Here is a 25,756-nt window from a genome sequence, read left to right on the forward strand (position 1 = left end):
GGAGACGGTGCTCGCCCCACGCTCCAGCAAACCCCACGGGACACCCGGCTTGTCCCCGGGCACACGGGGATGCTGCAGCCGGTCCAGCGCCCGGGGGTGCTCTGCCATCGCACCCCGTGGGTTGGGACTGCTCCGGTCCCACGCTGCTCCTGTCGCAATCCCTTCGGGAACAGCGTTGGCAGGTCTGAATCCGGCCTTCGGAGCGGGAGAGGCCGGATTTGGTTGTGCAATTTCCTGGTAGATCTGGAAGAAGCACTTTACACCTCCTGGATGGCGTCTGGGGGAACGATGGGGTTTGGGAATGGGTGCTGTGTCATGTGTCTCCCCCTAGGTCTCCCCCCCGCCCCGTTCTGTTTCCTCAGGCTGCGCGCGCTGGGCTCGGGAATAAAAAAAAATTTAAAAAAAATTAAAACATCCAACTTCTCTTTCTCCGAAGTGTTCCCTGTTAAAAGATTAATCTGGTGCTACAGCTCCCCAGTTCAGGACGCAACCCAACACGCTGCGCCCCTGCCGTGCCTTACGTCATCATGACGTCACACCGCCGCCCAAAACCCGCTGTTATACCTTAAAAAAAAATTAAAAAAAAAAAAAAGAGGAAAAATCATTTCTAAGGTGTAAGCAGGACAGCTGGAAAAGTGGGGAGGGCACGGAGGGGGGGTGGCACACTGCAGTGGATGCCCGAGCCCCTGCGGGGAGATTATTTTGGGGAATAAACGGGAATTCCCTAAAATAAATAAAAGGGGATAGTTCAGGCAGCCGAGTGCCCGCCGTCGCCACGCCCACACGCGCCCGGCCACGCCCCGAAGGGGCGTGGCCGGGCGCGTGTGGGCGTGGCGACCGCGGAGGATGGGCGTGGTTATAGCGAGGCGGTGGGGCGTGGCTATAGCGGGCGGTGGGCGGGGTCAGCCCGCCCGCTCCGGTCGCCCGTGGAGACGGGGCTGCGGTCGGAGGCCGGGAGCGGCGGGCGGTGAGTACCGGGCCGGGCCGGGGAAGGGGCACCGGGTCGGGGGTTCCGCCGGCCGGGACGGGCTCCACGGACCCGGTGGGGCAGCCGGAGCCGCCAGCCCGGCCCCGGTGGTTGGGCGGCTCGGCCACCCCCCCCCCCCCCCCCCACCCACCTTCACTCCGCCTCGGGTGGGCCGCGGGCGGTGCTGGGCCCGGGCGGTTCTTGGGTTGGTTTCGGGGGTTTTTTGTGTTTTGTTTGGGTTTTTTTGTTTGTTTTATTTCTTCCTTAGCTCTCCGCAGGAGCAGTCCCGAGCGCGCAGCTTGGAGCCGCTTTGGTGCGGTTCAACAAGTTGAGTGTGTGGCTCCAGAAAGGGACAAAAATCTCCCTAATTACATATATATTAAAAAAAAAAAATTAAATAGGCCTTTCTCTTGGAGATAAACTCCGTGCAGCAGCACTCGGCCTCCTCCGTCCATCCACACTCTATAGCCGGTGGTGGGTGCACAGGGCTGGGAGTAGGAGGCATCACGGGGGGCAGCCCCTTGCTTTCAAATAAATCATTTAAACTTTTCTCGGTTTTAACGTTCCCACCCGTCAGGCGATGGGCTTTGTTGGGGTCGGGTGGCTCAGCCTGACGGAGGAAGTTTCCCATGTGCGAGGAGTTGTGGGATTAGTGTGGGAAGGAGTTTTAATTAGTGGTAAGCGTCATTATTCAAGGAGGTTTCGTGTTGATCCTGAGATTACACGCCCTGTTGCAGTAATAAGTTTACTTTAGTAACTTTTAAGTTGCAATACTCTATTCTGAGCTTAAATTCTTTACTTTGGGGGGGGCCGGGGAGAAAAAAAGGAAATATTTGGAGTATCTATTTTGGTTTTAGCCTGATGCTGTTGGGAGGGAGATCCCACGCTGGGCTGATGCCCGTCTCAGCCCACCCATCTCCTTCCCCCCCCGCTGGCACAGACCCCACTGGGGTCTTGACCCCACCAGTGTCTTGTCACGCTGGAGGAAGGGCGGCAGCACCGGCCTCGACGCGTGGCTCTGAGCTGGGGGGGGGTTGGTCACAGCAAACGCCATGGGGACAGACATGGGGGTTACTGCAAGTAGGGGAGGGCTCGGGAAGCCGGGCTGAGTACGTAGGAAGCTGAGGCCTCGTTAGTTCTGACGATCAGGAAACGATTTGATTAGTGTGGCATATCAAATTGAATTCACAGTAATTTGTCATGCTGTTAGCCGGCGTTTCCATTGAATTAGAGCTAACGGCATCAGTGACAAGTTACTTGTTTGCGTTGTAAATTGGTTTAGACATAAAATTGGATCAGCAAATAGCGAGTACTGGACGGCAGTAGCATTTTATGCTACCCCAGTACCACTAAATGAGATTGAGGGATTAGTATGAGGTTAATGACTTCTCAATCCCTTATTTCATCCTCACGTTAAACGTACTGCAGGCATTTAGGATATCTTTAACCAAGCACTAAAGCGGCACGTGAACTCTAGAGGAGAACAATGGATGGGGTCTAGTGCTGCGGTCAAGCTCGCTTTCGGGATCACCCAGGACTGCCTTTGTTTGAAAACAAAGCTCCTGCTATTTGGAGACGTTCTGAGGGCTCCCAAACGACAGCCATCCCCGGGCAGAACCGCTGCCACCATGTCTGATCTCTTGCTGGCATTATGCTTAAGTGCAAATGTTGAGTTGTGCTGTAGGTTTCAGACGTTTCTTTTGTTTCAAATATATGTCTATATTTGTCTATATAATAACTTTTTTTATGAATACTGAAAGTTCTTAGTTTCTTAGGCTCTGTTCCTCAAAAGAGTTCCTCAAAAAACCTCGCGAGCGGTTCTTTCTAGGAAGGGGTGGGATGCAGACGGTAGCGTGGTGATGGCTCCACCATCCCTTCAAGTGTTGCTGAAATGTTGAGCGTGTTGTGGAAGATGCTAAACGCGACACCTCTTCTGGGGTGGGAACGTGCTTCCTCCCCAGGCACAGCTTCCCAAACCCTGATGCATCCATCGTCCTTCGATTAGGCTTCGCTGCAAAAGTTAATTCAAATTACCACAGAAGTTCATGGGACAGCCCCATAAATCCTCACCCTCGGCCGTTTCTCTTCGTCCCCTGTGCCAGAGGAGAAACTACCGCGTGAGCCAGCATGATGTGGACAGAGAGAGATCCTTTCCAAGCAGCGTAGAGTTAGCATGGGAAGCACCACCGCAGCCTTGGCCAAGCTATGGAGCAGTATTCCTGGGAGGATTGTATTGCTGCAAACTCCTCTGCCCTTACAAAAACTATAGAAATGGGCAGGGTTTCGCAGGGCTCGTGTTCTAGCACAGAAATGTCGTGCCGAGGTAGGAACCGGCAGTGAAACTGTCATTAGTTTTAATGAAAGTGGAAAGCAAGTTCCCCAGATTTTGAAAGTAGCCGTGGACTTGCTGTTTCTTGGGAAATTAGAGCTGCAGATGTTTGATGACTCTCGGGATTTGCTCCACATTAATCACCGCTGGAATCACGCAGCTATTTTCTGAATTTTGTAATATTGCACAACTAGACCTCATTTTTCTGAGCCTGAATGTTCATCCTGTGTTCAACACCGTGGCCTCTTCTGAAATCACATCTTTTCTGCTCCCGTCAATAACCTGTATGAATGTAGAAGAGAGGGAGAAGAGAAAATACTAATGACGTGAGCAAAAAGTTTTCGCTCTGTATTTTGCAAGGATTAATGAGAAGTAGCAGAAAGAGCAGAGGTAGTGATAAAAGTCCATGCAGTGACTGAGGTAGGGTAGGATTCTCCGTGGGTTTCTCCCTGAGGTAGGTAGAAGTGGAAAGGTGGAGGGAGCGGTGGGAGTCCGTGGGGAGGTGGGAGCACGGTGGGGCTATGTCTGTCCCCCCACCGAGAGGCACAGGGATCGGGGGGATCCGGCATTCCCCTGCACCCCGATCAGAAGGCGCTGTGGAGCAGCTCCAGCCAAGGCATCCATGGGGACGAGAAGGTCCTTAAAACTGAGATCTGAGGTACAGTGTACCCTGCGTCTGCAAGCTCCGGGGCTCCTGGGGGCCCCCAGGCAGCACAGCCTGCCAGCGTGGGTGTTTCGTGGCTTTGAGATGTTCAGGGACACCATCGAGTGTATATTTTTAGTTGTGTTCCTTTGAATATTTGGTAAAGCAGGCAATGTGTTTATATTCAGCTTCCTGTATCCGTATCAGCGTCTTGGCATGTGATGGAGTTACAGAGTAAAAAAAGAAAAAAAAAAAAAAAAAAATGTTTTGTAAGGATTATTTGTATTGCAGGATGCGGCCTTTGGGATGCTGTGGGTCCTGAGCCCCCACGTGAGGGTTGTTGGTTCCCGTGGGCCCCCCCAGGACTCGTGCATCAGCCTGGGGTCGTCCCTTCCTCGTTTAAACACTCCTCAGCTCCCCTTGAAGCGGGAAGCAGGCTTTGCTCTTCCATTTGTTGACACTGGTTTTCTTCCCGTCCCTTCTCCCGCGTCTTTACAATTTAAATTTTACTTAATGCTCGTGGGAGCGGGCGGCTGTGTAATTTGTAGGGGGGCGTAGGATTAACCGTGGGGAAGAGGAAAAGTTTTATGGTGATTTAGGCTGAGGAGAGCAAAAAGCCTCCCTCCTGGTTTCTGTCCTAAGATGATGCCAATGGAGCCGGTGCTGCCCACGCAGCCGCTGCTGTACCGGGGAAGTGTAAAGGAAGGTGCAGGGTGTTCTCGTGAGGGACCAGTGGATATCGTTAGAAAGGGAAAATATGGGCCAAGAACCAGGGAAGAACTCGTGGCTCTGAAAGCTGGTGCTGCGGGTCTGGCCTGGGAAGCAGGAGCCACCCTGGGAAGGGCTGGGACGCTCTGCAGAGGGGACTTGGTGTGATGGAAGGGACTGAAGGTGGCCCTGCGGAGGAGAGGCTTTATTTGGCAGAAACAGGCTTTCTGATCATTTATAAATTTAAGCTTTAATTTCAAATTGATTGCAGTGTGGGAAGTCTGTCTCTGGAAAGGCTTTTCCTGAGCTGTCTGTCCCTAATTGGCTGTGTTCAGCTTTCTGTCCTCTGTTGTCAGGTCTTTGGGCTTAAATTTTCTCAGCAATTGGTGCAGTCTGCAGTTCTGAGGTACTTGATATATCTGTGTATACCTTTTCAGCTAATGAAAGAAAAAAAAAAAAGGTTCTTTGCCATGTCATTAATCATCTTGATGAATAGCCGGAGTATTTCCAGGAGAAAATTTCCTTTCTGCTTTTAAAAATAAAATCAAGCAGATACCAAACGCTGGTTTTTTTTTTTTTTGCGTGCTGCCATATCGCAGTGACGTGCAAGAAATATCTGTCCCAGGGCGGTTCATTATAGTTTGCGTTAGAAAAACAAAGTCCTTGTGAGGGATCCTGTGCTGTGGTGTGGTGCAGCTTTCCAAGTGTTTTCAAAATCTTCCACTGATGATCTTCCTCTCCCTTGCTGATCCCGCATTTATCCTTATTAAACACCACGAGCCCAGCTGGCAAGAAGTTATCCTTTCTGGAAAGCTACGCTGTTATAGGAAATACTCGAGGTGAATGTAAACCAGCATGAAATATGAATTTGCAGTCCTGCAGCGGTTCTGCAGAAGCCCAGGAGGCTTTTGTTTCTGAATCAAAATAATTCCAAGAGCATCTCCAACTTCATTCGCCAGGAAATTCGCTCTGTCTCGGCTCCAGGGGAAGAAGTTGAGCAAGTGCAACAAACAGCCTCGGAAATGAGAGACTAAATGGAAAGGGTTTGTTATTTTTGTTAATGAAAAGCCATAATCTTTCAGCCAAACTCTTGTTTTCCTGCATCACTTTACTCTTGCAAAGCACGGGACGAAAGGTGTTATGTTTTCCCGTTGCTTGTTTTTGCAGCCATCTGGAGTGTTGTGTTAAACCACCCGGGTCGCTGCCCTAAAAATGTAGAAGTTGGTGCTGTTATAAGTAAAATTCTCTGTTTTGTCGGTCGTTGCTGCGGATAAGGCTGAGCAGATCCCAAAATACGTTTTCAGCTGTGTTTTTTAGATTCAAGCCAAAAAAAAAAACACCAAAAAACAAACTCACAAAGGGTCAGACTTTTGGGTCTGAGCTTGGAGCAGGGATAAGCAGAGTGTTGCTGACAGTTTGGGGAGATGGACCATCTTCTTCCCAGCCAAATCTCGTTTCTATTACTGTAGGATCTGTCCTGCAAGGCAGGGATGCTCCAGCTGGAGCTGGCTGCCGGAGGACTCGGCTTGGGCTGCTGCCCTTGGCCGGAGGGTCTGGGATGCGTTTGGCAGCGATATTTCCTCGTTTCTCTCTCCCACGTGCCCTCCCCTGATTTATTCCTTCCCGAGGATGGCCTGACCTCTGAGCGCTTACGCTCCGGCTATGCAGCGTGTCTTAAGGAGGGTTTCAGAGGGGGTGAATTACGCCGGCCTCAAACTATGCTAGAAATGTTGGGTTTGGGGGGGTTTTAGGACTAATTTGATAGGAGCTTTGATTAGGGAGGAGTTCTCAGTCTTTAGGGTGGAAAGCAGCCCCTATGAGCTGTATTTATTTTTTAGATGCGTTTAACGATTGTTTTGATCTCCATCAGGAAGCAGAAGTCAGTGGATTAAAATTTCTCTTAGTTTTCCTTAAGAATCTCCAGGAGGTGTGACCTGAGTGAGAACTTGCCCAGCTAAGCAACGCAGAAGCTTTTCTGTTCAAACCCCTGTTTTGCAGAGCACAGCTGTCACACGGATCTAAAAGAGGGTTACGCGTTGCATTTATTTTTATTTCCTTGCTGTATGTGAAAAGCACAAGCTTGGCACCAGGACAGCAAGGACTGGCTGCGGCGAGGCAGTTTCTTTTGGAATGCAATTTATTTTCCTCCTCCATGCAATGATTTTTTACAGCAGCTATTAAAATTTTGATGCCGTTTCCAACACGGGAAGCAGCGTGTGATTTATAAAGGTGACGCTGCTCGTGCTGCTAGCCCATGGCAGGCAGCACCTCTCTGCTTTGTTACGGACCATCCCTTAGGAACTTTGTGTGCTTTCTTTTTTTTTTTTTTTTTTTTTTTTCCTGTTTCCTGGGAATGGGGGAACTCAATTACTCTGGCTTCTCCAACCCCATCATCTCTGCCCCTCTGCCAAAGCCTTTCGAGGTCGCTCTGCTGCCTTGTGCCAGCCAAAACACAACAGCCACGTTCTCGTTGCCATCGCTTTGCCCCAGTACATCATTCTGGGTTTCCTATGCCGGGAATTGGCTCTGCATTTCATGCAGTCCGGGACCGGTACATCTCGTAGCTAATTGTGTTATTCGGCCGGTTACTGAGCGGCGCCGGGGCTCTGTGCCAGATCTCCGCCGGCCGTTTGGCAAAGGATGGTGGTTTTTCTTCCAAAAAGCGTCAGTGGCGATTCTGGATCCCGCCGTGCCCTGGTTAATGAGTTATCAGTGCCCCAGCTGCTTTGCCAGTTTAGTAAAAGCCCGGTGCATCTAATCTGTGTTTTGCACCGTATTTGACAGTGAGTGTCTCTACAGGGACACAAAAATATATAAACACGCATTATAAACCACAGGAAAGATTAACACCGCAATTACCAGTCAATGTTAGATTATTAGTTGCTCTTTTAGCACTTTACACGTGTATTTGCACACCTGTGTGTGTATGGCACTGGACGTGCATGCCGTTACGCTTTGTGCAGAAGCAAAGCAACGAGAATAAAAACAAAGACAACTTTATTTGTAAATAAAGTCCCCCCTCTAGCTATCACAGAAGGCATGTCACCCTGTGTTTTTTATCACCTTCTCTTTTACCCATAGCATCAAGGCAGCCAGCTTGGTTTAGGTCTGCATTCTAGATGTTTTTAAACCCTTGTGATCTTTCAGGTGTTCAGCCGCTGTTTCTGTTCTTGGCGATGCCGAGCTGTACCTACGAGGTGCCCAATTCCACTCTCAGCCGTGGCCCAAACCCTTAGAAAATTGCTGCCCTCGTTGAATTGTCATTGTTGTATGGTTTTAGTTTAAAATCAGCGTTTACTACAATGAAAGTTTGGGAAGAGTGTTAAATACAGCGTGCTCCGGGTCTGCCAGTCTTGCAACAGTGAGCAGGATCTGGCGCAGGAACTTGGATGGTTTAGGACTAATCAAATCCCAGGTTTTTTTCTGGGTGTGTATAGGCCTCGGTGGGAAACGCGGGGTCTCAGATTTGTTTCTCCTGTAGTTTAAGCACAGCTACTAGGCTATAGCCACGGAGGCTTGCATCTCTGAGAGGTCTGCAGGAGGCCGAGTAACACATGTGCTTGACACCGGCTACGCTGGCACTCGGTGTAAACCCGCTCAGGGTTCTACCCCGAGTAGTTTAACTTGTTTTAAAGCCGGCAGCTTTTCTAACAGCTGCCTCTAAACCTCGTCTGCCGTAGGTCTGGGTGGGACCTCTGCCCCGGCAGCCTCAGCTGCCAGAGGAGCCGCAGCGGCACTGAGGAGGGCGCAGAAAGGCTGCAAAGCTTGTTGACTTCATGCACGGTTGGGAGGAGGCCAGAGGGAACTGGATCCTCGGGAAGGGAAATAGGGGAGCTGGCCCTAAGAAAGGCTTGGGGTAGATTTGTCAGTGAGGAGGCCAGTCTCAAAATACTTTAGTCTTTGTGACTAGAATTAAACCACAAGTGCTAATTCCTCTTAGCTGGCTTTCTGGCTTTATGAAGTACTCATAATTTTTATTTTACTCTGTTTCAGCATCATTACACCGATAAAATCGAAGCAAGCCAGACGGGTGGCAGGACAGCCTATGTAGGTGAGTTTCCACTACACACTTGTTCCTTTCTTTCATGCAAAACACAAAGCAGTGTGACAAGTCCCAAACCCCAGTGATTTAATTTTATTCCGGAGTAGAACAAATACAAAATACGTGGCAGCTTTAAGGAGGAGAGGCCACAAGGCAGCCGGGCAGGCTTGTGTCTTGGTGCTCTCAAAGGCAGCCCTGTTTAACTGCCTGACTGCTCTCGCGTTGAATATTAGGGGCAGAAATGCCGGTTTTGAGTGGGCCGCTTCTCCCACAAAAAATGGGCTTTTCCTTGTTCATTCCACCACTTAGCAAGGGGCAGCATGGAAGTCTTCCTAATTTCTGTAGTTGCTGTGTTACGTGTGTTTTGTTCGACCATCCCAGAATGCCAATACTTGCTATATTCACCCCATTCTTAAAACAGGTGCTTTGATAAATTCACGTGATGAATTGTGAATACTTTGCACCCTTTCAGTGCCTTTGAGCCGAGAACCACAGAGCTCCTCACAAAGCATCTCCCACTAGTGTCCTCGGCTTTATCTCTCTTTCAGACTAAAGAATTTACTGAAGGTCACGTAACCTGAGGCCAAGCTGGATCTCGTGACTCCCAGTCTGGTGCTTTAATCACGGACCGCTCCTGCTTTACATGCTGTAAGATGAACTGATTTTGATACAACTGAAAGTCTCTTTGCAAATGTCTCTTTGTAAGTCTGTGTATGTCTCTTCTGGTGTGACTTAGCCGAGTAGTGCCCTGTGAGGAGAAAAGGTACCCGCCGTGGAGAAACTGCACTGGGGTTCGTTAGGGAACACAGGTTGTCTTTACTAATTACTTCAGGCCAATGTCTTCAAAGTAATACTGCTCAGATGTTTCTCAGAGTAACCTTGATCTAGAAGTCAGTTTTTATGGCTTTCATTTTTACTGAAGATATAAAAAGTTAAGTCAGGAGAAATTTGGAGGAAAATAAAAGCAGGTTTTCCCACTACTAGCTTCCCAACAAGAAAAGTGGGTTTGACAGAATCACGTGTGGTGGCTGACTTTGACAATCAAATGTAGCTGTAGCCCAGTTTTGATCAGCAGGATGGTACTGGGATAACTTGTGAAATGGAGGTTATGAAGGAATCCTTAATTACATACCCAGAACGCTAAATCCAGTTGAAGATCTGGGGAGTTTGTTTTCTTTCATTTCACGTTATTTGAGATTTATTATACATCTTAGAAAGACTAATTAAGATACTGGCAGCACTCTTTATCACTTCAAAAAAGATCTCAACTGTAAAATCTCTAAAAATTCTCCAGTGTAAGTTCTCTGCAGGAGCACACATCACAAATTGGCGATCTGTGCTTTAAGGAGCTTTTATTCTCCGTGTGCTGTGACGGGCCGCTCGCCTCTGGGGAGGGCAGGTGGAGCTGCATGCCCAGGCTTCCCTTCGCTCACCTCGCCCTAATGGCTGCTCCTCCTCCTGGAAGGAGAGTTTGTTGTTGCTGCATCTTTTCTGCTGTGAAAGTGGTTTCAAAATCAGCTAATATATACTGTAATCCAAACAAGAGGCACACAGACTGAGCAGAGCCGAGGTGTGCCAGTCCCCCGCCTTCAGCTCGCTTTTATACCTCTGATGTGTAAAACCCTGTCTCTGTATTTGCTTCAGGCTCACGTCACGTGTAAGAGCTGTGCTTGTCCAGACTATATAAAAGACCAAGTGACTGTGCAAAACAGAAGCTTCTGTGCCCAGCAAAATAGAAGTTGGGTCTTGCAGGGCGCCTGAGTTTCCCTGATGCCTTCAGCTGTGGTGCTGCGCGTCCCAGAGCATCCACGTCCTTCACCAAAAACACTGTCTGCAATTAGCAGCTGCCAGATGTTTCAGCTTTTCCGCGTGCATGGTAACAGCCTGATCCTTGAATACGCAAAGGAGTTGTTGTAGGTTGGGGAGGATCTTGTTTGCTTTTAGCAAACCCCAACTTTTTCTAGCGTGTATAAAATATTTGTGCCGCAATTGTAAATCTTGCCTGATACCTATTTAAAAATCAGCTCCTCCTCACCTTCCAGGAACCGGCTAGCCATCGCCGTCACCGCTGCTACGAACAGTTTGGTTCGTGGGAGCTGCGGAGGCCGGAGCAGAAACCTTCCCCTGGCCACCAGTCCCCTGCGATGGCAGCCACAGCCTCGCTGCTGAGACCTCCCCAGGCCTCGGCGGGGCTGTGTGCAGGGCGGGCGAGGGAGCAGGGGGCTGTGGCACCCCCGGAGCCAGCGGGGAGGTTGCAGGTGGCCACGGGGGCTGTTTTTCCCAGGTTTGTGCCGCGGGTACCTTGTTCAGTGCTGCAAAGTGTCTCCGAGTCCTCCTCCTGGTAAGCTCTGGTGTGTCACACAACCTCGTCTCCTTTCTTCAGGTGCACTAGAGGTATCATAAAGCGAGAAATCACCAGAAAGCATCTTTAATCCATCTTTCATTTTCTTTTCTTGCCGAGGGCAGGGCTCCGATGTTTTCCTGCTAACCAGGTTTTTTCTACTCTATTTAATAGCACAGCAGATGGGAAAAGATTTCTGCCGGGCGTCTCGCCGTGGTTTCCACTGGGTGTCAGCACGGCCCCGCGCTGGGGCCGGGGCAGCAGGAGCCCTGCCAGCTGCCGCCGGCTTTCCCTTTGGCTGCACCCACCCCTGGAAAAACTAGGTTGGCTGCATAACCTGAGCAAGGTGCTGGCTGGGGTGCAGCTTTGCAATGATGGGATCGCCCTGCGCAGGCGCGAGAGGCGGGTGAGCTGGGAAGGGGCTGTTTTGCCAGAGGTTTCCTTTTCCGAGCAGAGCAACCGGTTGGAGCAGGAGGAGTGTCCAACAGGCCCTCCTTGTTCTAGTGCTCTCTAATTAGGGTTACATCTGGGACAATGGGTCCCCGTTTCTGGAAGATCAGCGTGGATAACTTCTGTAGTATTTACTTTGAAGGTGTGGGTGTGATATAGAGGCTGCCGGAGAGGTGCTGTGGAGATAACGCGGGCAGGAGTCGGCGTGGGCCGGGCTGTGTCCGGCAGGCGTGACAGATCGGGGCTGCTCACCCTGTGCTTCCTCCACGTCAACCTTTCCACTCTTTTTTCCACGCTTGATACACATCCTGGCTTCTCAGTTATAAAATCTCTGGGCCTGCTGCCTGTCCTGCCAGCCCGAGGCACCTCCTTCAGGCCCCTCGACTCTGTATGGTCAATATTGGGTGAGAAGAAGCACCCCGAGGGCAATTTTTCAGGTGGGCAGAGGCATCCCTTGGCTGCTGCTGCCATCGGGGACCCTGTGCCTCTCCCACCCTCCCTGTGGGTCACCTCGCAGGGACTGGGCAGCAGCAAAAAGCCTGTGCCCGGTGCCGCCACGCAGTGAAGAGAAGATGGTGTTGGGGAAGGGCCTTGGGGATCCCGAGCAGGAGCAGCCAGAGCCCCGTGCTGGGATGCTCGGCCTCAGCACGGGGAAGCGGCGAGCGCAGCGGCCGCGGGAGCCGACACCCCCTTTGCCAGGCGGCTGTGGGGAGGCGCCGCCGCGTGCCGGGACGTGCAGGACCCGGGTGGGGACACGCGTCCGCGCTCGCTGGGGAGCCGAGTGCTCTGCAGCAAACACCATCCCCTCCCGGCCTGCTCCAGCGCAGAGGGGCGAGCGGGTTGGCTGAAGGTGGTGCCAGGTGCTTTGAGATTCCCCCACCGGATTCCTCCCTCAGACACCTAAGCATTGAAAAGTCAAGGCCATGGAACGTCACTACGACAGAGGCTTTTCCGTGTGCAGCCGTGTTTCTGTACGCTGACGTACCTGGGCACGCTACGATGCACCCTCGGAGTAGAGTTGTTTATTTCTGCACCCAGCTACAGCCTTTAATGCCAGCATCAGGCCTCTTGGCTTCAACTCGGAGAGTGTTTTAAGTTCTGCAAGTCGTAACAAACCCGCTCCCGAGCAGCCACGTCTCTGCCCCGTAGGAAAACCGGCAACCAGCATTCAAGTCCCAACCAGCCGCCGGCCTTCGCGCTCCCACACAAGCGCCTGGGAAAGCGGCACGTGCAGAAGCACTCGCAGCACCCGGAGAACCCACGGAAACCTTACACCGAAACACCCCACACCCTCCGCTGCGCCCGGTGCACGTAGTAGTAGTGGTGCGCGTAGTAGTAGTGGTGAACATGGCCCACAGTGATCCCAGGTGCTGGAGAGGGGCTCTGGCATCGCCCCCTCCTTACCAGGGGCTGTTGCAGCTCCTCTTCCTCCATGAGGACTGACCTTGACTGTAGCTGCTGGTGCCTCTCCCTGCTGCTTGCATCTTCCTCTCTCGCTGCCTTCTTGCTCCTTCCAGCCTCCCCAGCCGCTGCGTGGGGTTCTCCTTTCCCAGGCTGGGGGGGAAGCGGGAGACTTGCCTCCTGCAGCACCTGTTTGCCCCGAAGCAGACCGCTGCCTGGTGCAGGGCTCAGAAGTTTGAAGGTCTGCTGGATAAGCACCGAGGTGGGAGCGGAGGTGTTGCTCCTCGTCAGGAGTGGGACAGTCTTTGCAGAGGGGCTGCAAAGCACCGCCTGAGCGTGGCGGTGGGGGGGTCACCCTGCCGAGGAGCGGGCAGGGAGCCCTGGGTGGCAGCTCGCTGCGCTGTGCGTGTGGCCTCAGGAGGGGTGAGGAGCTTTACGGAGCAAAAACAACCATAAAATGCCACTTCCCTGCCCCAAAAAAATCTACTCTGTATTTTCAGAAGCAAAATTGCTGGCTTCAGAGATCGGAGTAAGCTCCTGGCTCTGTATTCCTGCTAGCTCTGGAGAGTGTAAGTAGGATTTGGGGTTTGATGGTGGGTTATGACCGAATTGTTTGCAGGGTCTCAGCTGAAGGCAGCGGGGTCGAAGGGTGCCAGGGAGGGGGGGTGTTGGTAAGTAGGGTCACTGCAGAATGGTTCTGCTCTGAAGCAGCGGGGTGTTGTTGGTGTGATTTGGCAGGCAGAGTCTGGTGGTGGTGGTGGTGATACACAAACCAGATCCAGCTTAAAGCTGTTTCAGCAGAGTCTGGGGAGGTTGCAGGACTGGGACGGTTTTACTTGTAAAGCTGCAGCATTTGTTGTGGAATCACTGAGACCGTAAACACGAGCTCGTGCGGTACCATTACGGTTGGTTTTTGGGGCAGAAAAGCTGCCTAAAGCCACCCGGCACCGCTGAGCAGCTCCTGGGGATGTGTGCGCTTGCAGCCCCGTGCCCGGCGTTGGCTTCGGCACCCAACTCAGCGCAGGGAGCACAGCCAGAGCGGGGGCTGGATGCAGCCCAGCTTTGGACTTGCTGAGCTGCCTCTTTGTTTCTTTTTTTTTCCCTATTACTGTGTTTTTACACAGCGGACCAGGGGGTCACCGCGAAGGCTGGTGTCCCTCCTGGTTTCAGAGCTCACGTTTTTCTCTGCCTGAATTTGAAGCCTCCCTGTGCCCAGGGCAGAGCGTGGAGAACATTTCCACCTCGCTGCCCCGGCCTGTATCGCCCACAGCCTGGCTTCCACGGCTCTGAAAAAGGAGATGCCTTAGAAACTTGCATTTGCAGATTAGCTGTAACTGTAGATCCCCACCGACCCCCAGCTGTGGGAAAACCGGAGGCTGATGGTGTGTTAAAGCCCTGCACGTTTTGTACGATTCCAGATGCTGTAGTTGTTAGTGTTGTCGTAGCGTGTTTTGTTCAGTCGGCTCTGTTGATCTGGTTTTGAGTTATTCACCTTAAAAGCTGTTTTGCTTCGAAAGAAATAGTAACAAGATACCCTTTGAACCTTTATTCTGCTGCTAGCTGCAGTATAAGCTGACTTTACATAACTGGAGCAAATAGAGATCTGTTCGCAAGGCAGAGCTGCTGGATGATTCCCGGGCGTACGTTAGCAGTGGTGATTTAATTACATTTCACTCAGCAGGTGGTTTGTAAGTCCTGGATCTAAAAGACTAAAAAAAGATAGACTGGTGTTTAATTAGCCCGGCTGGAGCTCAAGTTTAATGCCCAGCCGTGTACCTGTCGAGGCCCCTGGTCTCAGCACCTGCTGCATTGTAACCTCGTTACCTAAAGCCTGTGGAAAGAAGTAGGGCAAGGCCTTGAAAAACAGAATTTTTCTAGGGAAGAAGGTCAGCTCCACCTGTTCGCAGGTTATATTTATAAGAAAGAAAAAAAACCCCACGGGTGTATGGCTCGTGTTTAAGCATGCTGGAGGTTTCATCTGTTTTTCCCTGGCAGAGTGTGACTGGTGAGCATCCTCCTCTTTCAAACAAACCGAAGTCTTCAGTTTTCCGTGGAAAAAGGTATTTTTCCCAAAGGATGAGCTAAGCCTTCCCACTGGCATATTTGCTCCATTTGTTTGTTGACTCTGCTGTTAATTACAGAGCCCTAGCCCAGCACGTGCCTCTGCCAGCCTGCAGTACCGGGAGAGGGCAGGCAGCTTTGCTCCCTCCTGTTGTTACTAGGACCTTCTGACAACTTTCAAACAGAGCAGGGGTGGGAATGAACGGTGAAAAAGGGGGAAGAAAAAGCGGCCATGAGCACACAGTAGTGTGGGGCAGACATCAGTCCTGCCAGCAGCAAGCTGCTGCTGCAACTGGAACTGTTCTTGCAGTTGTCTTTCTAGCTGCAGCTTTCTGCTCCTGCAGTCTCCCTGTGTTAAGAAGGGAAAAATAAAAGCTGCATGATGTGCTGAGGACTGAAAATAAAGCAAGATCATTGCAGCTCCCACGAGAAACCCCGTGCTGCAGCCATTGCCTCGCAGCTGGGCAGGGTTGTGGGGTGATACAGCTGGAGAAGGCAGGCAAACCTGTGAGCCCCTCATACCTGGCATGAAGCACAGGCACAGAAGCTGGAAAATTATTAGACCAGCTGGAAAAAAACATACCCCATCTGTTTTCAAATGTAGCTGTTCATGTTTTCAGAGCAGTTTCTGCAGAAATGCTTTGCCTTGGGCACGATGGCCAGAGAAGGCTGTTGGTGGGACTGATTATTTGGTCTCTTTTTTAGGCTGTGAGTCAGAGACAGGTGAGAATTGCAGCCATGTCCGCAGCTGCTCTGTGGCTAGGGAATCTCTGTCCTTGTGAGCCTCGGGTCTGGCAAGCCCTCGTTCAGCGATGGGGACCGAGGCTGTCGCTCGCTGTGTGCTCCTGCAGGGAGCGGGGGACCCCCGGCTCTCCTCCTGCCTAGGACAGCACGAGAGAACACCAGCCACGCTTTGTCTCGGGTGGTGAACTGAAAAACTTGTTGGAACTTTGAGCCTGGTACATTTAATAGGGAATGAATAGCTGTGAGTGCTGGGGGAGACGGAGATCCCGATGTGAAAATTGGTGGGGAGAGTCGGGCTCTGCGCGTATCTTTGCTGCCGGCTCGGGGCTGCCCGCTGAACACGAAGGTTCATTTCCTAGAAATCAGAGCGATGTCCTCCCCAGCCAACTGATCTCTTCTTTAGAGAGTGACTTAATTCTTCTGGGAGACATCCCTGTCCCAGAAAACCCTGCCCCAGGCTCCGAGGGCACGAAACCCCAAGTTCTGCAGAACTGCGTGTGCCGCCGAGATAAACCTGCAGTTTTCTGCAGCTCATTGTCTGAATTCAAGCGTAACCCATGAGAAATCCTGCGGCTCGAGATGGCCGCAGCAGCTTAGTTAATAGGGTTGGTTGCCAGGAACCGAGAGGGAAAACAGTATTATTGGGTGATGACCTAGTTGTTTGTAAATCTCTCTGCAGAAGAGATTTAGTAATCTTAGGAGGACTATTAAAGTAATGCTGCTTATGTTTGTTTGAAGATGAGGAAACACAGCAATTTAATTTTCAAATGTTATGGTTTGGGGTTTTGTGTTTTGTTTTGGTTTTTTAAACATCTAATTTATTAACAAAGCTAACCAGCTGGGAAAATAAGCACTGAAACTTTCCTAATGAGGTCATTTATGTAGTATGGGAAGGGGCTTGAGGGAAACTCAGACCTCTCCAGTGGCAAAAGGGGTTTTGGGGATGTGGCTTGGGGGTGGGGAAGGAAAAGCTGAGCAAAGTCATCCTAGGCTTGCCCTGGCAAAATGAGAGGAGAATGGTTTACATCTTAATTTTTCAGTAACTGTTTTTTAACCTTATGTCTTTTTTTTTTTTTCTTTAAAAAAGTACTAAAATTAGAGGAATTGGCAAACGTTGCATCAGAGATGCATGCATTGCTTTATAAAAATAAGTTGCTTTGGGTTGGTCGGTTGGTTGTTTTTTTTTCTCACACTGTAGTTTTTCAACATACGGAGTGAAAACTGCAGGGTCTGGAATGGGAGCTTGGGCTCAGTTTGTGGTGGATCTGTGCTTTCGTGTCCATGTGAAACGGCTCCTTGTTATTCCAAAAATGATTATTTTAAAGCACTCGCTGTCGGTTTGCAACGCACCAGCAGAGTTCATTATCAAATTCAGCAGCTGCATTTATCAGCTCTAACTGTGCGTGTTGGAGGTTCTTGGTTGGGAGTCTCATTTTTCATGAGCTCATGAGCGTACAGGGAAGCTTTTGCAGCTGTGATCGTCTTCTGTGGGTCCTTCTGGGCAATGCTTGAACACGATGCCCTGATCCTGTGGCTTTCTTCTAGTCAAAACCAAAACCCCCAGAAGGTGGGGTTGTCTGATTTCTCACCGTGTTCTCTGCAGAGTAATTTTCCCAAAGTAGCCAATAGTTTCGTATCTATCATCTTAACAATACTACCTAAGCATGAGAAATTCCTTCTAAGTTCCTTTTCTACCATTTCAGTTCCACGTAGCCAAGACATCATTTTGTATTTACACGTCTCCCACTTGGTGCCTGTGGACTCGCTCTCCGTCCGGAGCAGGGTTATTTTCCCCAACTGCCACTGATGCAGGAGGACGACTTCTAGAAATGAAAACCTCATAGCAAGAACATCCTCCAGACATGTCATCAGCACCTCTCCTTGGGCCCGGGGAAGGGTTGCTGATGGTTTTGGTGAGCCATGCCTTGCTCCGGGCTCCTAGGCATGAATAGGTGATGAAACCCAGATCCAGAAAAGCCCTCGGTCTGGTACTTTCCCATGGCAAGTAATTATTTTCAGTGGGAAGGAATCTCAAAACTTGGGCCTGAATGTATTAATGACTTTGGGCAGAAAAGGGCCCATTTTTGTGCGTTGGAAGGGGGCTGTGGCAGCAGAGCAGCCGGCCCTCTGCCCACTTCTCATGGCACACCAGCAAAGGCAGGAAGCATTGAAGAAAACCCACAAGATCTGTGTCCTTTTAAACTTCCTTGCTAAGAACTCTAGCTTAACAATTAGCTTTTCAATAATTAAATTCCTCAAATTATCAGGTTAAATGCCCCAAGTCTAGTAACAGAAGACTCCTGTTACGTTTCTAAATGCTGTTTTAAACGAGGACAGGGCGCTGCGGGGCGCAGCCTGCTTGTGTTATCCGTCAGCTCCCAGGCTACAGCTCCTTGGGCAGCCGAGACGGGCAGGTCTCCTGGCGCCCTTCGCTTGGCCAACAGCACGGCAAAATCGTGGGGCAGGTTTACCAGTGGAGCTTGGGAACTCGGGCTTTGTCCTTCTCGCTGCTAGAGGTCAGGGGGAGGTGGGGGCTCCCCCACAGCCATCGTGTTCCACCCGCTCTGTGGCACCAAGCCCTGGATGTGGTCCTGACCCTGCCAATTCACATCAGCTAAATCACGGCCCAGGTGATGCGAGGTAATTCTCCTGACTCTATAAAATTCTGCTTTTGTGCCTGTGGGGAAGCAGGCAGTGCCTTCCCGTGCTGCCCGGCGTGCTGCCAGCCTCCCCAACGTTGCGTTGGCTGTCATTGACTTGAAATGGAAGAGGCCTTCTCGTCTGAGTCACGGCACTGCAGGGCTTCTGTCAGAGGTGGTTAATGCACCACAGCCTTTGCCTTGAATTCCAGAGAGTTCTCACTTTGTATTTTACAAATAATATGGCATCCACCTCCCATCATCGCTTACAATGAGAAGCAGTCGCTTGCCTTTTCCCAGCAACAAAGCAAAATGTCCGAGTCTTAAACCTTTACAGCTGTTTCCAAAGGTGTTTATGCTGGATTGCTCAGCATTCCTCTTCCTCTTGAGTAACTTGCAGATTGAATCACTAAATATGCCATCAAAATGCATTTAAATATTTGGGTAATATTAGTAATTGAGGATGCAGACGCGGTGTAGTCGCTGCGGGGTGTTGCAGTTCCGTGATTAGCAGTAACTCGACTGTAACGTGGTGGCTCTGGGTTAGTAAGCGCGAGTTTGTGTCGTGATGTTGATACGGAGGGTATCTCAGACTGCTTAACTCTCCTCCTCACAGCTGAAGCACGCAAAGACTTCACACCTCCCTAGAGCAAACAACACTCCCAAAACTCCGTGGCCGGGCTGAGTAAGTCACCGACGGGCGCTGGGAGATGGCGGCCCCAGTCTGGCAAAACCAGTGCCCGTTCCTGGGAGCGGGGGGGCTCTCCGTCCTGGTGCTGCCTGGCCCTGCGTGGTCACAGCTGCCTCTCAGCTGCCCGGCGCTGACTCGCGGTTTGGGTTTGTCACCTCCTGCCTCGCTGTGCGTGGATTAAACGAGGGCTGGAAGAGGCTCGGGGGCCGGAGGGTGAGCTGCGTTCGTGCAGACAGCCCGGCTCGCTTCCTTCATGCTGCTCTGAATGCAGCACCGTGGGGCCGCGGGCAGGAGGTGCCGAGTGGGGAATGCGTGTGTGTGTCTTCGGTTGAGACAGTGCCATGGAGGGAACGCCGCTTCGAGGGGAAAAATCCTGTTGGCTTTTTAAAATTTTTGCATTAATTACATTCCACAGTGAATCACATGCAGCTCAGTCCGTAGGTGACCTCTCTGGAGCACAGCAGGAACTTTGGGGAAATTTTGGGGCGTTGAGGAGCTCCTGGCGGTCTGGGGCAGCAGATGACTGTCACGGACTGAGGCTCGGCTTGCTGGCCTGGCTGTTGTGAAGGTGAAACAACCCCAGTTTACAAGCTGTCCTCCTGCACAGCCGGCGTGAGTCAGCCAGCAGCGTGTGCTGGCAGCCCGGCTTCCCTGGCCGCTGTGTCACGGGCGTCTGCTCTGCTCAGATTTCCTCAACTTTGCTGCAGCTTTACTCGCAGTAGCTGCACGCAGACACCCTGGGTGGAAGTATTTGGAGGAGTGGGAGGTCACATGCTTCAGATGCAGCATGTCCCTGAGATGGCCAGTGACTGGCCTGCTGCAGGGCGCTGGCTCAGAGCTGCGATCTCTAAACTGGCACGCGTTTAAATGTTCTAAAATTACAAAAGACCTTCTGTGATTTGCCTTGAAATCGGTCATTTGGAGCATATGCAGCATTTAAACTAGTCCTGGGTTTCGTGCTTGTCGTCTCCTCCTCCTCATGAGGAGTTATTTGGAAAGTAGGCCGGCGAGCTAAATAGGGGCTGTTATATGGCCACTTCCATCCATGCAAGTCGGAGAATTGATGAGTATGTTCTTAATTTTTTTTTTTTTCAGGGAATAAGTTTTTAGTGACACCTGATGTGAATTATGGATGTCCCCCCTACCCGTGTGTGAGCAGGTGGCGTTACCGGCCGCTTGGCAATTACTCTGCCCAAAGCTGTTGTAAGGAAGCTGCAGGCAGCTCCCCAGCTCCGGCACCATCCCCGCGCCGATCGTCGTCGTGGCTCGCTGCCGGCTGTGGGAGGAGAACTGGGGGGGTTTGACGGCGTTTTGTGGGCATCCCACACCTACCGCGGGTGCTGGTCGCCAGCGTGGGCTGCGTTGGCCTGACACACACCACGGGGGGAGCTTCAAACCCAGGGCTGGTGTCTGCAGAGGGAGAGAAAATGAAAATCTGAATTTGAAAATTTTCAGCCTGCAAAAGGTGTCGTGTGTCGAAACGGGGACTCGGTGCAAAATAACGCTGTTCCCAGCAAGCGGGCACGTGCACTGGCTGGGAAAGCAGCCCTGCTCTCCAGGCCGAGGCACGGGAAACCTGAAGCCCCGAAGGAGAGGCTGTGTGCGGTGCTTGGACAGGCCGCATGCGGCGACGTTGGACTCGAGCCCCTGTAATGCAGTGAGTGATTTCAGCACAGCAACAGGGAGCCGGTTCTTGTGGATCCGCAGAGAACAAACGGCGGGGTTTGTGCCACGGTCCTGCAAGGATTGGCACGGGAAGGATGTTTTCACAGGCGAGGGCTGTCCTAAAGCAGCTGCTCTTTGAACTCCTGGGTATCTGAATAATTTAGCAACAAGCTCTTTGTTGCTGCGATGCCTGTAGGGATATGCTTTTGAACATGACGCTGCATGGTCCTCAGCCCTTCCCTGCTCCCTGCACGGGGACTTTCCTTCCAGCACCAGCGGCTGTGTGGGATGGAAACTGCCCGGGGATGCCGGGGCCACGCAGCAGAGTTGTGCTGCAGGGAGATGGGGCGAGGTGGCCTTCGGGGTGGCACGGGCAAAGGGACAACTCGTGGTGGTCCAGCAAGCCCAGGGCAGGCTCGAGGTTTTCTGGGATCCCCAGGAGGTTAAAACCTCTAAATCCCGAGTGGCGTAAACACCCGTGGAGCGCTGCCTTCCCGTGTACTTTGGTGATCGTGGTGGAGAGACCTCGTCGGGGTGTTTGTTGTGGAGTCCCTGCAGCAAAGCTGCTCAGGGACAGCAGCGCCAGCAAAACCCACCCTGAACTGCTTACCGGTGCCCCTCTGACCTGGCCCTGAGTCAGAGCTGGCACGCGGGCTGCCTGCCTTGTCAGGGTACGGTCCTGGGTCACTCTTTGCTGGGGTTGGGAGCATCTCTTCTTTTTTTGGTCCAACTCACCGGGAAGCGTGTGGCCCCCGGCACAGGCTGGGCTCTCCCGTAAGCCTCACGCTGCTTGTGGCCATCCCCTGGGTAGCTACAAACTGGGGGGTCAATCTGCAAAAGCTGTGCTTGGATCACCCGCTGAGCCCGGCACAGAGCATCCTCCCTTCTCCGTGGGCAGAGGTTGTGTCGGGAGCGATGCTCTGCACTCTTACCCGGAGAAGGAAATCCCAGAGCTGCTCGTTGTCTTTTTTTTTTTTTTTTTCCTGCCACCCCCACATATATGGCCACATGGGAGCAGACAGCAGCCAGGAGCATGCCTCTGAACCTCACCACCTTGTTTTTCGTGTCCTCTGACATGTCGTGGGGCCACTGCAGACCTGAAACGCAGCCCGGCCGGGGATGTGCCCATGGCTCTGCCCATCCTCCTCGCTGCAGCGGGCTCGGCGGAGGCGCAGTGACGGCCGTGAAGCCCTCCTCCTCCTGCGAGAGGGAGAGGAGGGCACGTTCTTCATCCCCAGCTCTCCCTTGCAGCAGGATCCATCCTGCAGCAGCGGACGCAGAGACTGACCCTGTGCAACCGGCAGCCTTGAGAAAAGCACCAGTCGATAAACCCTGTTAACAGGGGAAAAGTGAAGCAACAGGATGCTCCAGAGCTCGACGCATTTTTTTTTCTGGAGGGTGTTTCAGTTGCTGTGCATCGTTTGCTGAGCTGCTTCTCAGCTGACAATGCCCCTTGTGCAAAATAATAATTTTAAAAGAAAAGAAAAAAAGCACTTTTTGCAGCAGGTTGCAGTTGCCTCTCTGTGTAAAAGCAGTTTAAGGTGCTGTGTCACCTTCTGGAAAACTAACCCGCTGTCTTTCCAAACAGGACTTCACCGCTTCACTGAAAATGTCTGGCAAAACAGCTGGCACGACCAACAACATAGCTCAGGCCCGAAGGACTGTCCAGCAGTTAAGAATAGAAGCCTCAATAGAAAGAATTAAGGTGAGAGCCTATCCTCCTTCACCCCTTCTTTTTTTTCTTGGTTTTTTCCCCCTTCCAGCTGTAGGGCGATACGGGAACAGAGAGCGTGTGTCTGTGTGTGTGTGCCCACAATTCAGAGTTGTCCCCCTCTCAGAACATGACATCTTCACTGCAGCCCAACAAATCTGAATAAATAATTCTCGTGGCTGCTTCCCAGCAGTATCCTCAGGTGCTTTAGAGACCTGTAGGAGAACCAAAGCAAAGTACAAAGTGCAAATGCGGCGTGAAACAGAAGGCAGGTACACGTTCCCAGTTACATGCATATTGTGTGATTTTTTTTTTTTTTTTTATACCCCAATCTTTCGGCTGGCTGAATGCTACATCTGTAAGGAAGGTGAATGTGTAGGGATGTTATTTAAAAAAAAAAAAAACAAACACAACCAAAGATTGTGGAAACTGGATTTCTTTAATTTAAGGCAGAAAAGAAACCAAACTTTTTTTCCAGCTAGCAGGGAGAGGATATTGCTCAGAGCAGTAACACTGCCTGGTGCTCCTGGGATGGCTGCCCAGCCCTTCTGAGGGCCAGAGAACAAACACCCAGTCCCGCCGAGCAGCGGGGCCCGTCCTTGGGCGACGGGCTCAGGCACGGCGACCCCGGGCAGCCTTCCCCAAAGTGTCACCTGAGGACACTTCTGTTTACTGTTCCCAGCTTTACAGCCGAGGAGTTCCTCGTTACGAACCTACTGTATTATTTTGAACCTTCTCCTGTTTATTTTTAGTCTTCTGTAGAAGCCGTGTGGGAGCCGGGCGGTACTTTTGCCTGTCACAGACTAACCCCGAGAGCACCGGGGTCTCTCCTTGTCTCCCTGCTGTGGATAAAGCCCGAGCGAGCCCCTGGCAGCGTGTCCTCGGCAGGAGACGGGGCCCCAGGGAGCGTGTTGATCTCTGAGCACCTCTCCTGTCCCACACAGGGACTTTGTACCCGTCAGCAGCTCTCAGCCATGTTCAAGGAACCTGAGCTGAGTCAGTCAGGACAAGTTTCTCTCTGCTTTGTAGTGTACAGCTGTCAGAATCAGGTGGAAAAGAGGGTAGGATTAAGCTGAAACATTACACATATCTCCACAAATGTTCCACCCACATAAATTTGCAAGTATTTTTCTATTTCTTTTAGAGAAAAGTTCTTTTCAGAGAAGCCTTTTAGATGCTCACGCTATTTAGCGTTAGGAACGCTCATGAACGAAATGCCAGATTTCAGTTATTTTTATGTGTATTTCTTTTGTGTTTTGCACAAGATTATGGATAATTGGAAATATCATGAAACAAAAGTGGCATCCTATTGGTTGGGAAATACCGTTTTATGGGTTTCTTTTTCCCTGTCTTCTGCAGGTGTCAAAAGCATCAGCAGACCTAATGCTCTACTGTGAAGAGCACGCCAAGAAAGATCCCTTGCTAATGGGCATACCCGCTTCTGAGAACCCTTTCAAGGACAAGAAGACCTGCATTCTGTTGTAGGAGAGCAGCATCTCCTCTGCAGCCCTCCCAGGCAAAGCCAGCCACCGGCGGGCACGTAGGCAAATACTCGTAAGGTACCCGCTAGTAGCTGCGTCAGAGCGGCCGTTCTGTCACCGAGCGTATAAACGATTTCTTAAGCTTTCTCAAGCACTTCTTCTGTTCCCTATCTTTATTAGGAAGCGAGGTTTCAAACTGAATTAACTTCTTTCTTGCCCAGGGGAATGGGGCCTTCATCCAGCCCGCGGGCGCTGCGCCGGCGTCGCCGCGGTGGGACGGGCAGGGCGAGCCGGGGCTCTCGTCCTCTGCCGGAGTGTGGCCCCGTTTTTGCTTTTCAACTTACACAAACAAGACCAAAGTTGCCTGAGCTTCGCTGACAGAGCAGAAGCAAAGGTGTAGAAACCTGATTAAACATCACTGGGTTTACATTTATTTTTTTTTTTAATTATGTGTTGAGGGGGGGTGTACCTGTGTTGGTAGCGTGTGTTTATGCACAGACACATTTAGAAGTGCATTATCTACCAAAAGCTACCTTGAAAAAAATGATTGTAGCAACTGCTGGTGAACTCCAGGGAGCCGTGCCTGCAGCCTTCCTTGTGCTGGCTTCTCCTGCCAGGGCTGGTTTTAAGTTTAAAACCTGAAGCGTTAAGAATCAGAGATCTGCAGACTGATCTTCCTGCTTTTTAAGATTTGAAAAAGCTGAGTTTTCAGCTTTGATTCTGCTTCTCTACATTTTCTTCCTTAATTAAAAATCTGTGTTAGTCTAAAAAAACCCTGTCAAAAGAATCGAAAGCTGCAAGCTAGTACTGCCCTGGCTTTGTGTGGAGCTGGAGGCATGGTTCTGTCACTCGAGGTCCCAGTTCTGTTTTGTGCAGGGAGTCAGAATTGGGCTCTTTTTAAAATTAATTTTTAAAGGGGAAAAATGCCAAATTATATCCAGATTGCGGTTATGCAGATATTAATCGGAGGGCCTTTCCATCAAGTAAGTGATTTTATATATACATAATAAAAAAGTCTTTCTCTGTGTGTGTGTGTATATGTATATATATATAAAAACTTTAATAGTATATTTATACAAACGTTGCATATTAACAGAAAACTTGGAAGAGATGGAAGATAGTCCTGACTTCAGCTGGCTGCACATGCCTTTCCCTGTAGCTGGTGGTTCAGAGGTTGAAGTTGCAATCTGCCAGAACTGTGCATTTCTGTAATGGTATTTACAGAATTAATTAACCACTTGTAATTTACTGTCTTACATTGCATATTTGCCATTTCTATATTAAATGATACGCACACTGTTGGTATATATTGAGACATTACGTATTTGTTTAACAAACAGTTCAAAAATAGACGTACAAGACTGACGGAAGATTGTACTGTTTGTTCTGTGCTTACATGCAAATTATTTTTATAATTAGAGTATTTTTCTAGTGACAGTTTAAAAAAACAGTAACGTAGATCCACCCTAACTTTTTTTTTTTTTTTTTTGCTGTGTTGGTGTCTATCATTTGGGTTGACCCAGCGCTGAGGGATCTGGTGGAGTTGGGAACGGTCAGGGTGAGGTTCATGGTTGGACTGGAGATGCTCCAAGAGATTCTGGGATTTTATAGCACATCTTGTTAAAAAATAGTTAATTAACTTAGTTTGGGCGTGCGAGACTGTAACCGCTGAGAGAACTCCAGCTGTGCAGGCAGGTGTGTGGGGAGGGTAAATAACCTGTTACGGCCTGAATATTGTTCTATCAATCTGTTGTCCCTGTAGCAATCTGCATTTTTATTTTATTAGCGCTCCCCACCCCCCAAAAAAAAAAATCTCAGCTGTGTGGCTGCAGAGGTGCTCCTGGTGTCAGGCCCTTAAATAAACCGGCCCCCTGCCCCGCGCC

At 50.8% G+C, this 25,756-nt stretch overlaps 1 protein-coding gene across 1 annotated transcript; it reads left to right on the top strand.

Annotated features, from left to right (window-relative positions):
* Window positions 1-896: 896 nt before the first annotated feature.
* On the top strand, window positions 897-24,898 carry GNG12 (G protein subunit gamma 12). The gene is made up of 5 exons (XM_074908057.1): window positions 897-967; window positions 8,641-8,698; window positions 9,238-9,337; window positions 22,270-22,386; window positions 23,752-24,898. The coding sequence occupies exons 4-5, from the start codon at window positions 22,291-22,293 to the stop codon at window positions 23,875-23,877; spliced, it is 222 nt and encodes a 73-aa protein (XP_074764158.1). The 5' UTR covers window positions 897-967; window positions 8,641-8,698; window positions 9,238-9,337; window positions 22,270-22,290; the 3' UTR covers window positions 23,878-24,898.
* Window positions 24,899-25,756: the final 858 nt, after the last annotated feature.

The sequence above is a fragment of the Athene noctua genome, chromosome 5 (assembly GCF_965140245.1).
Source record: "Athene noctua chromosome 5, bAthNoc1.hap1.1, whole genome shotgun sequence".
Classification (NCBI taxonomy): domain Eukaryota; kingdom Metazoa; phylum Chordata; class Aves; order Strigiformes; family Strigidae; genus Athene; species Athene noctua.

Coding starts and splice junctions, on each gene's coding strand:
- GNG12 (XM_074908057.1), top strand. CDS start 22,291: ATGTCTGGCAAAACAGCTGGCACGACCAACAACATAGCTCAGGCCCGA. Junction 22,387..23,751: donor CCTCAATAGAAAGAATTAAG/GTGAGAGCCTAT, acceptor TGTCTTCTGCAG/GTGTCAAAAGCATCAGCAGA.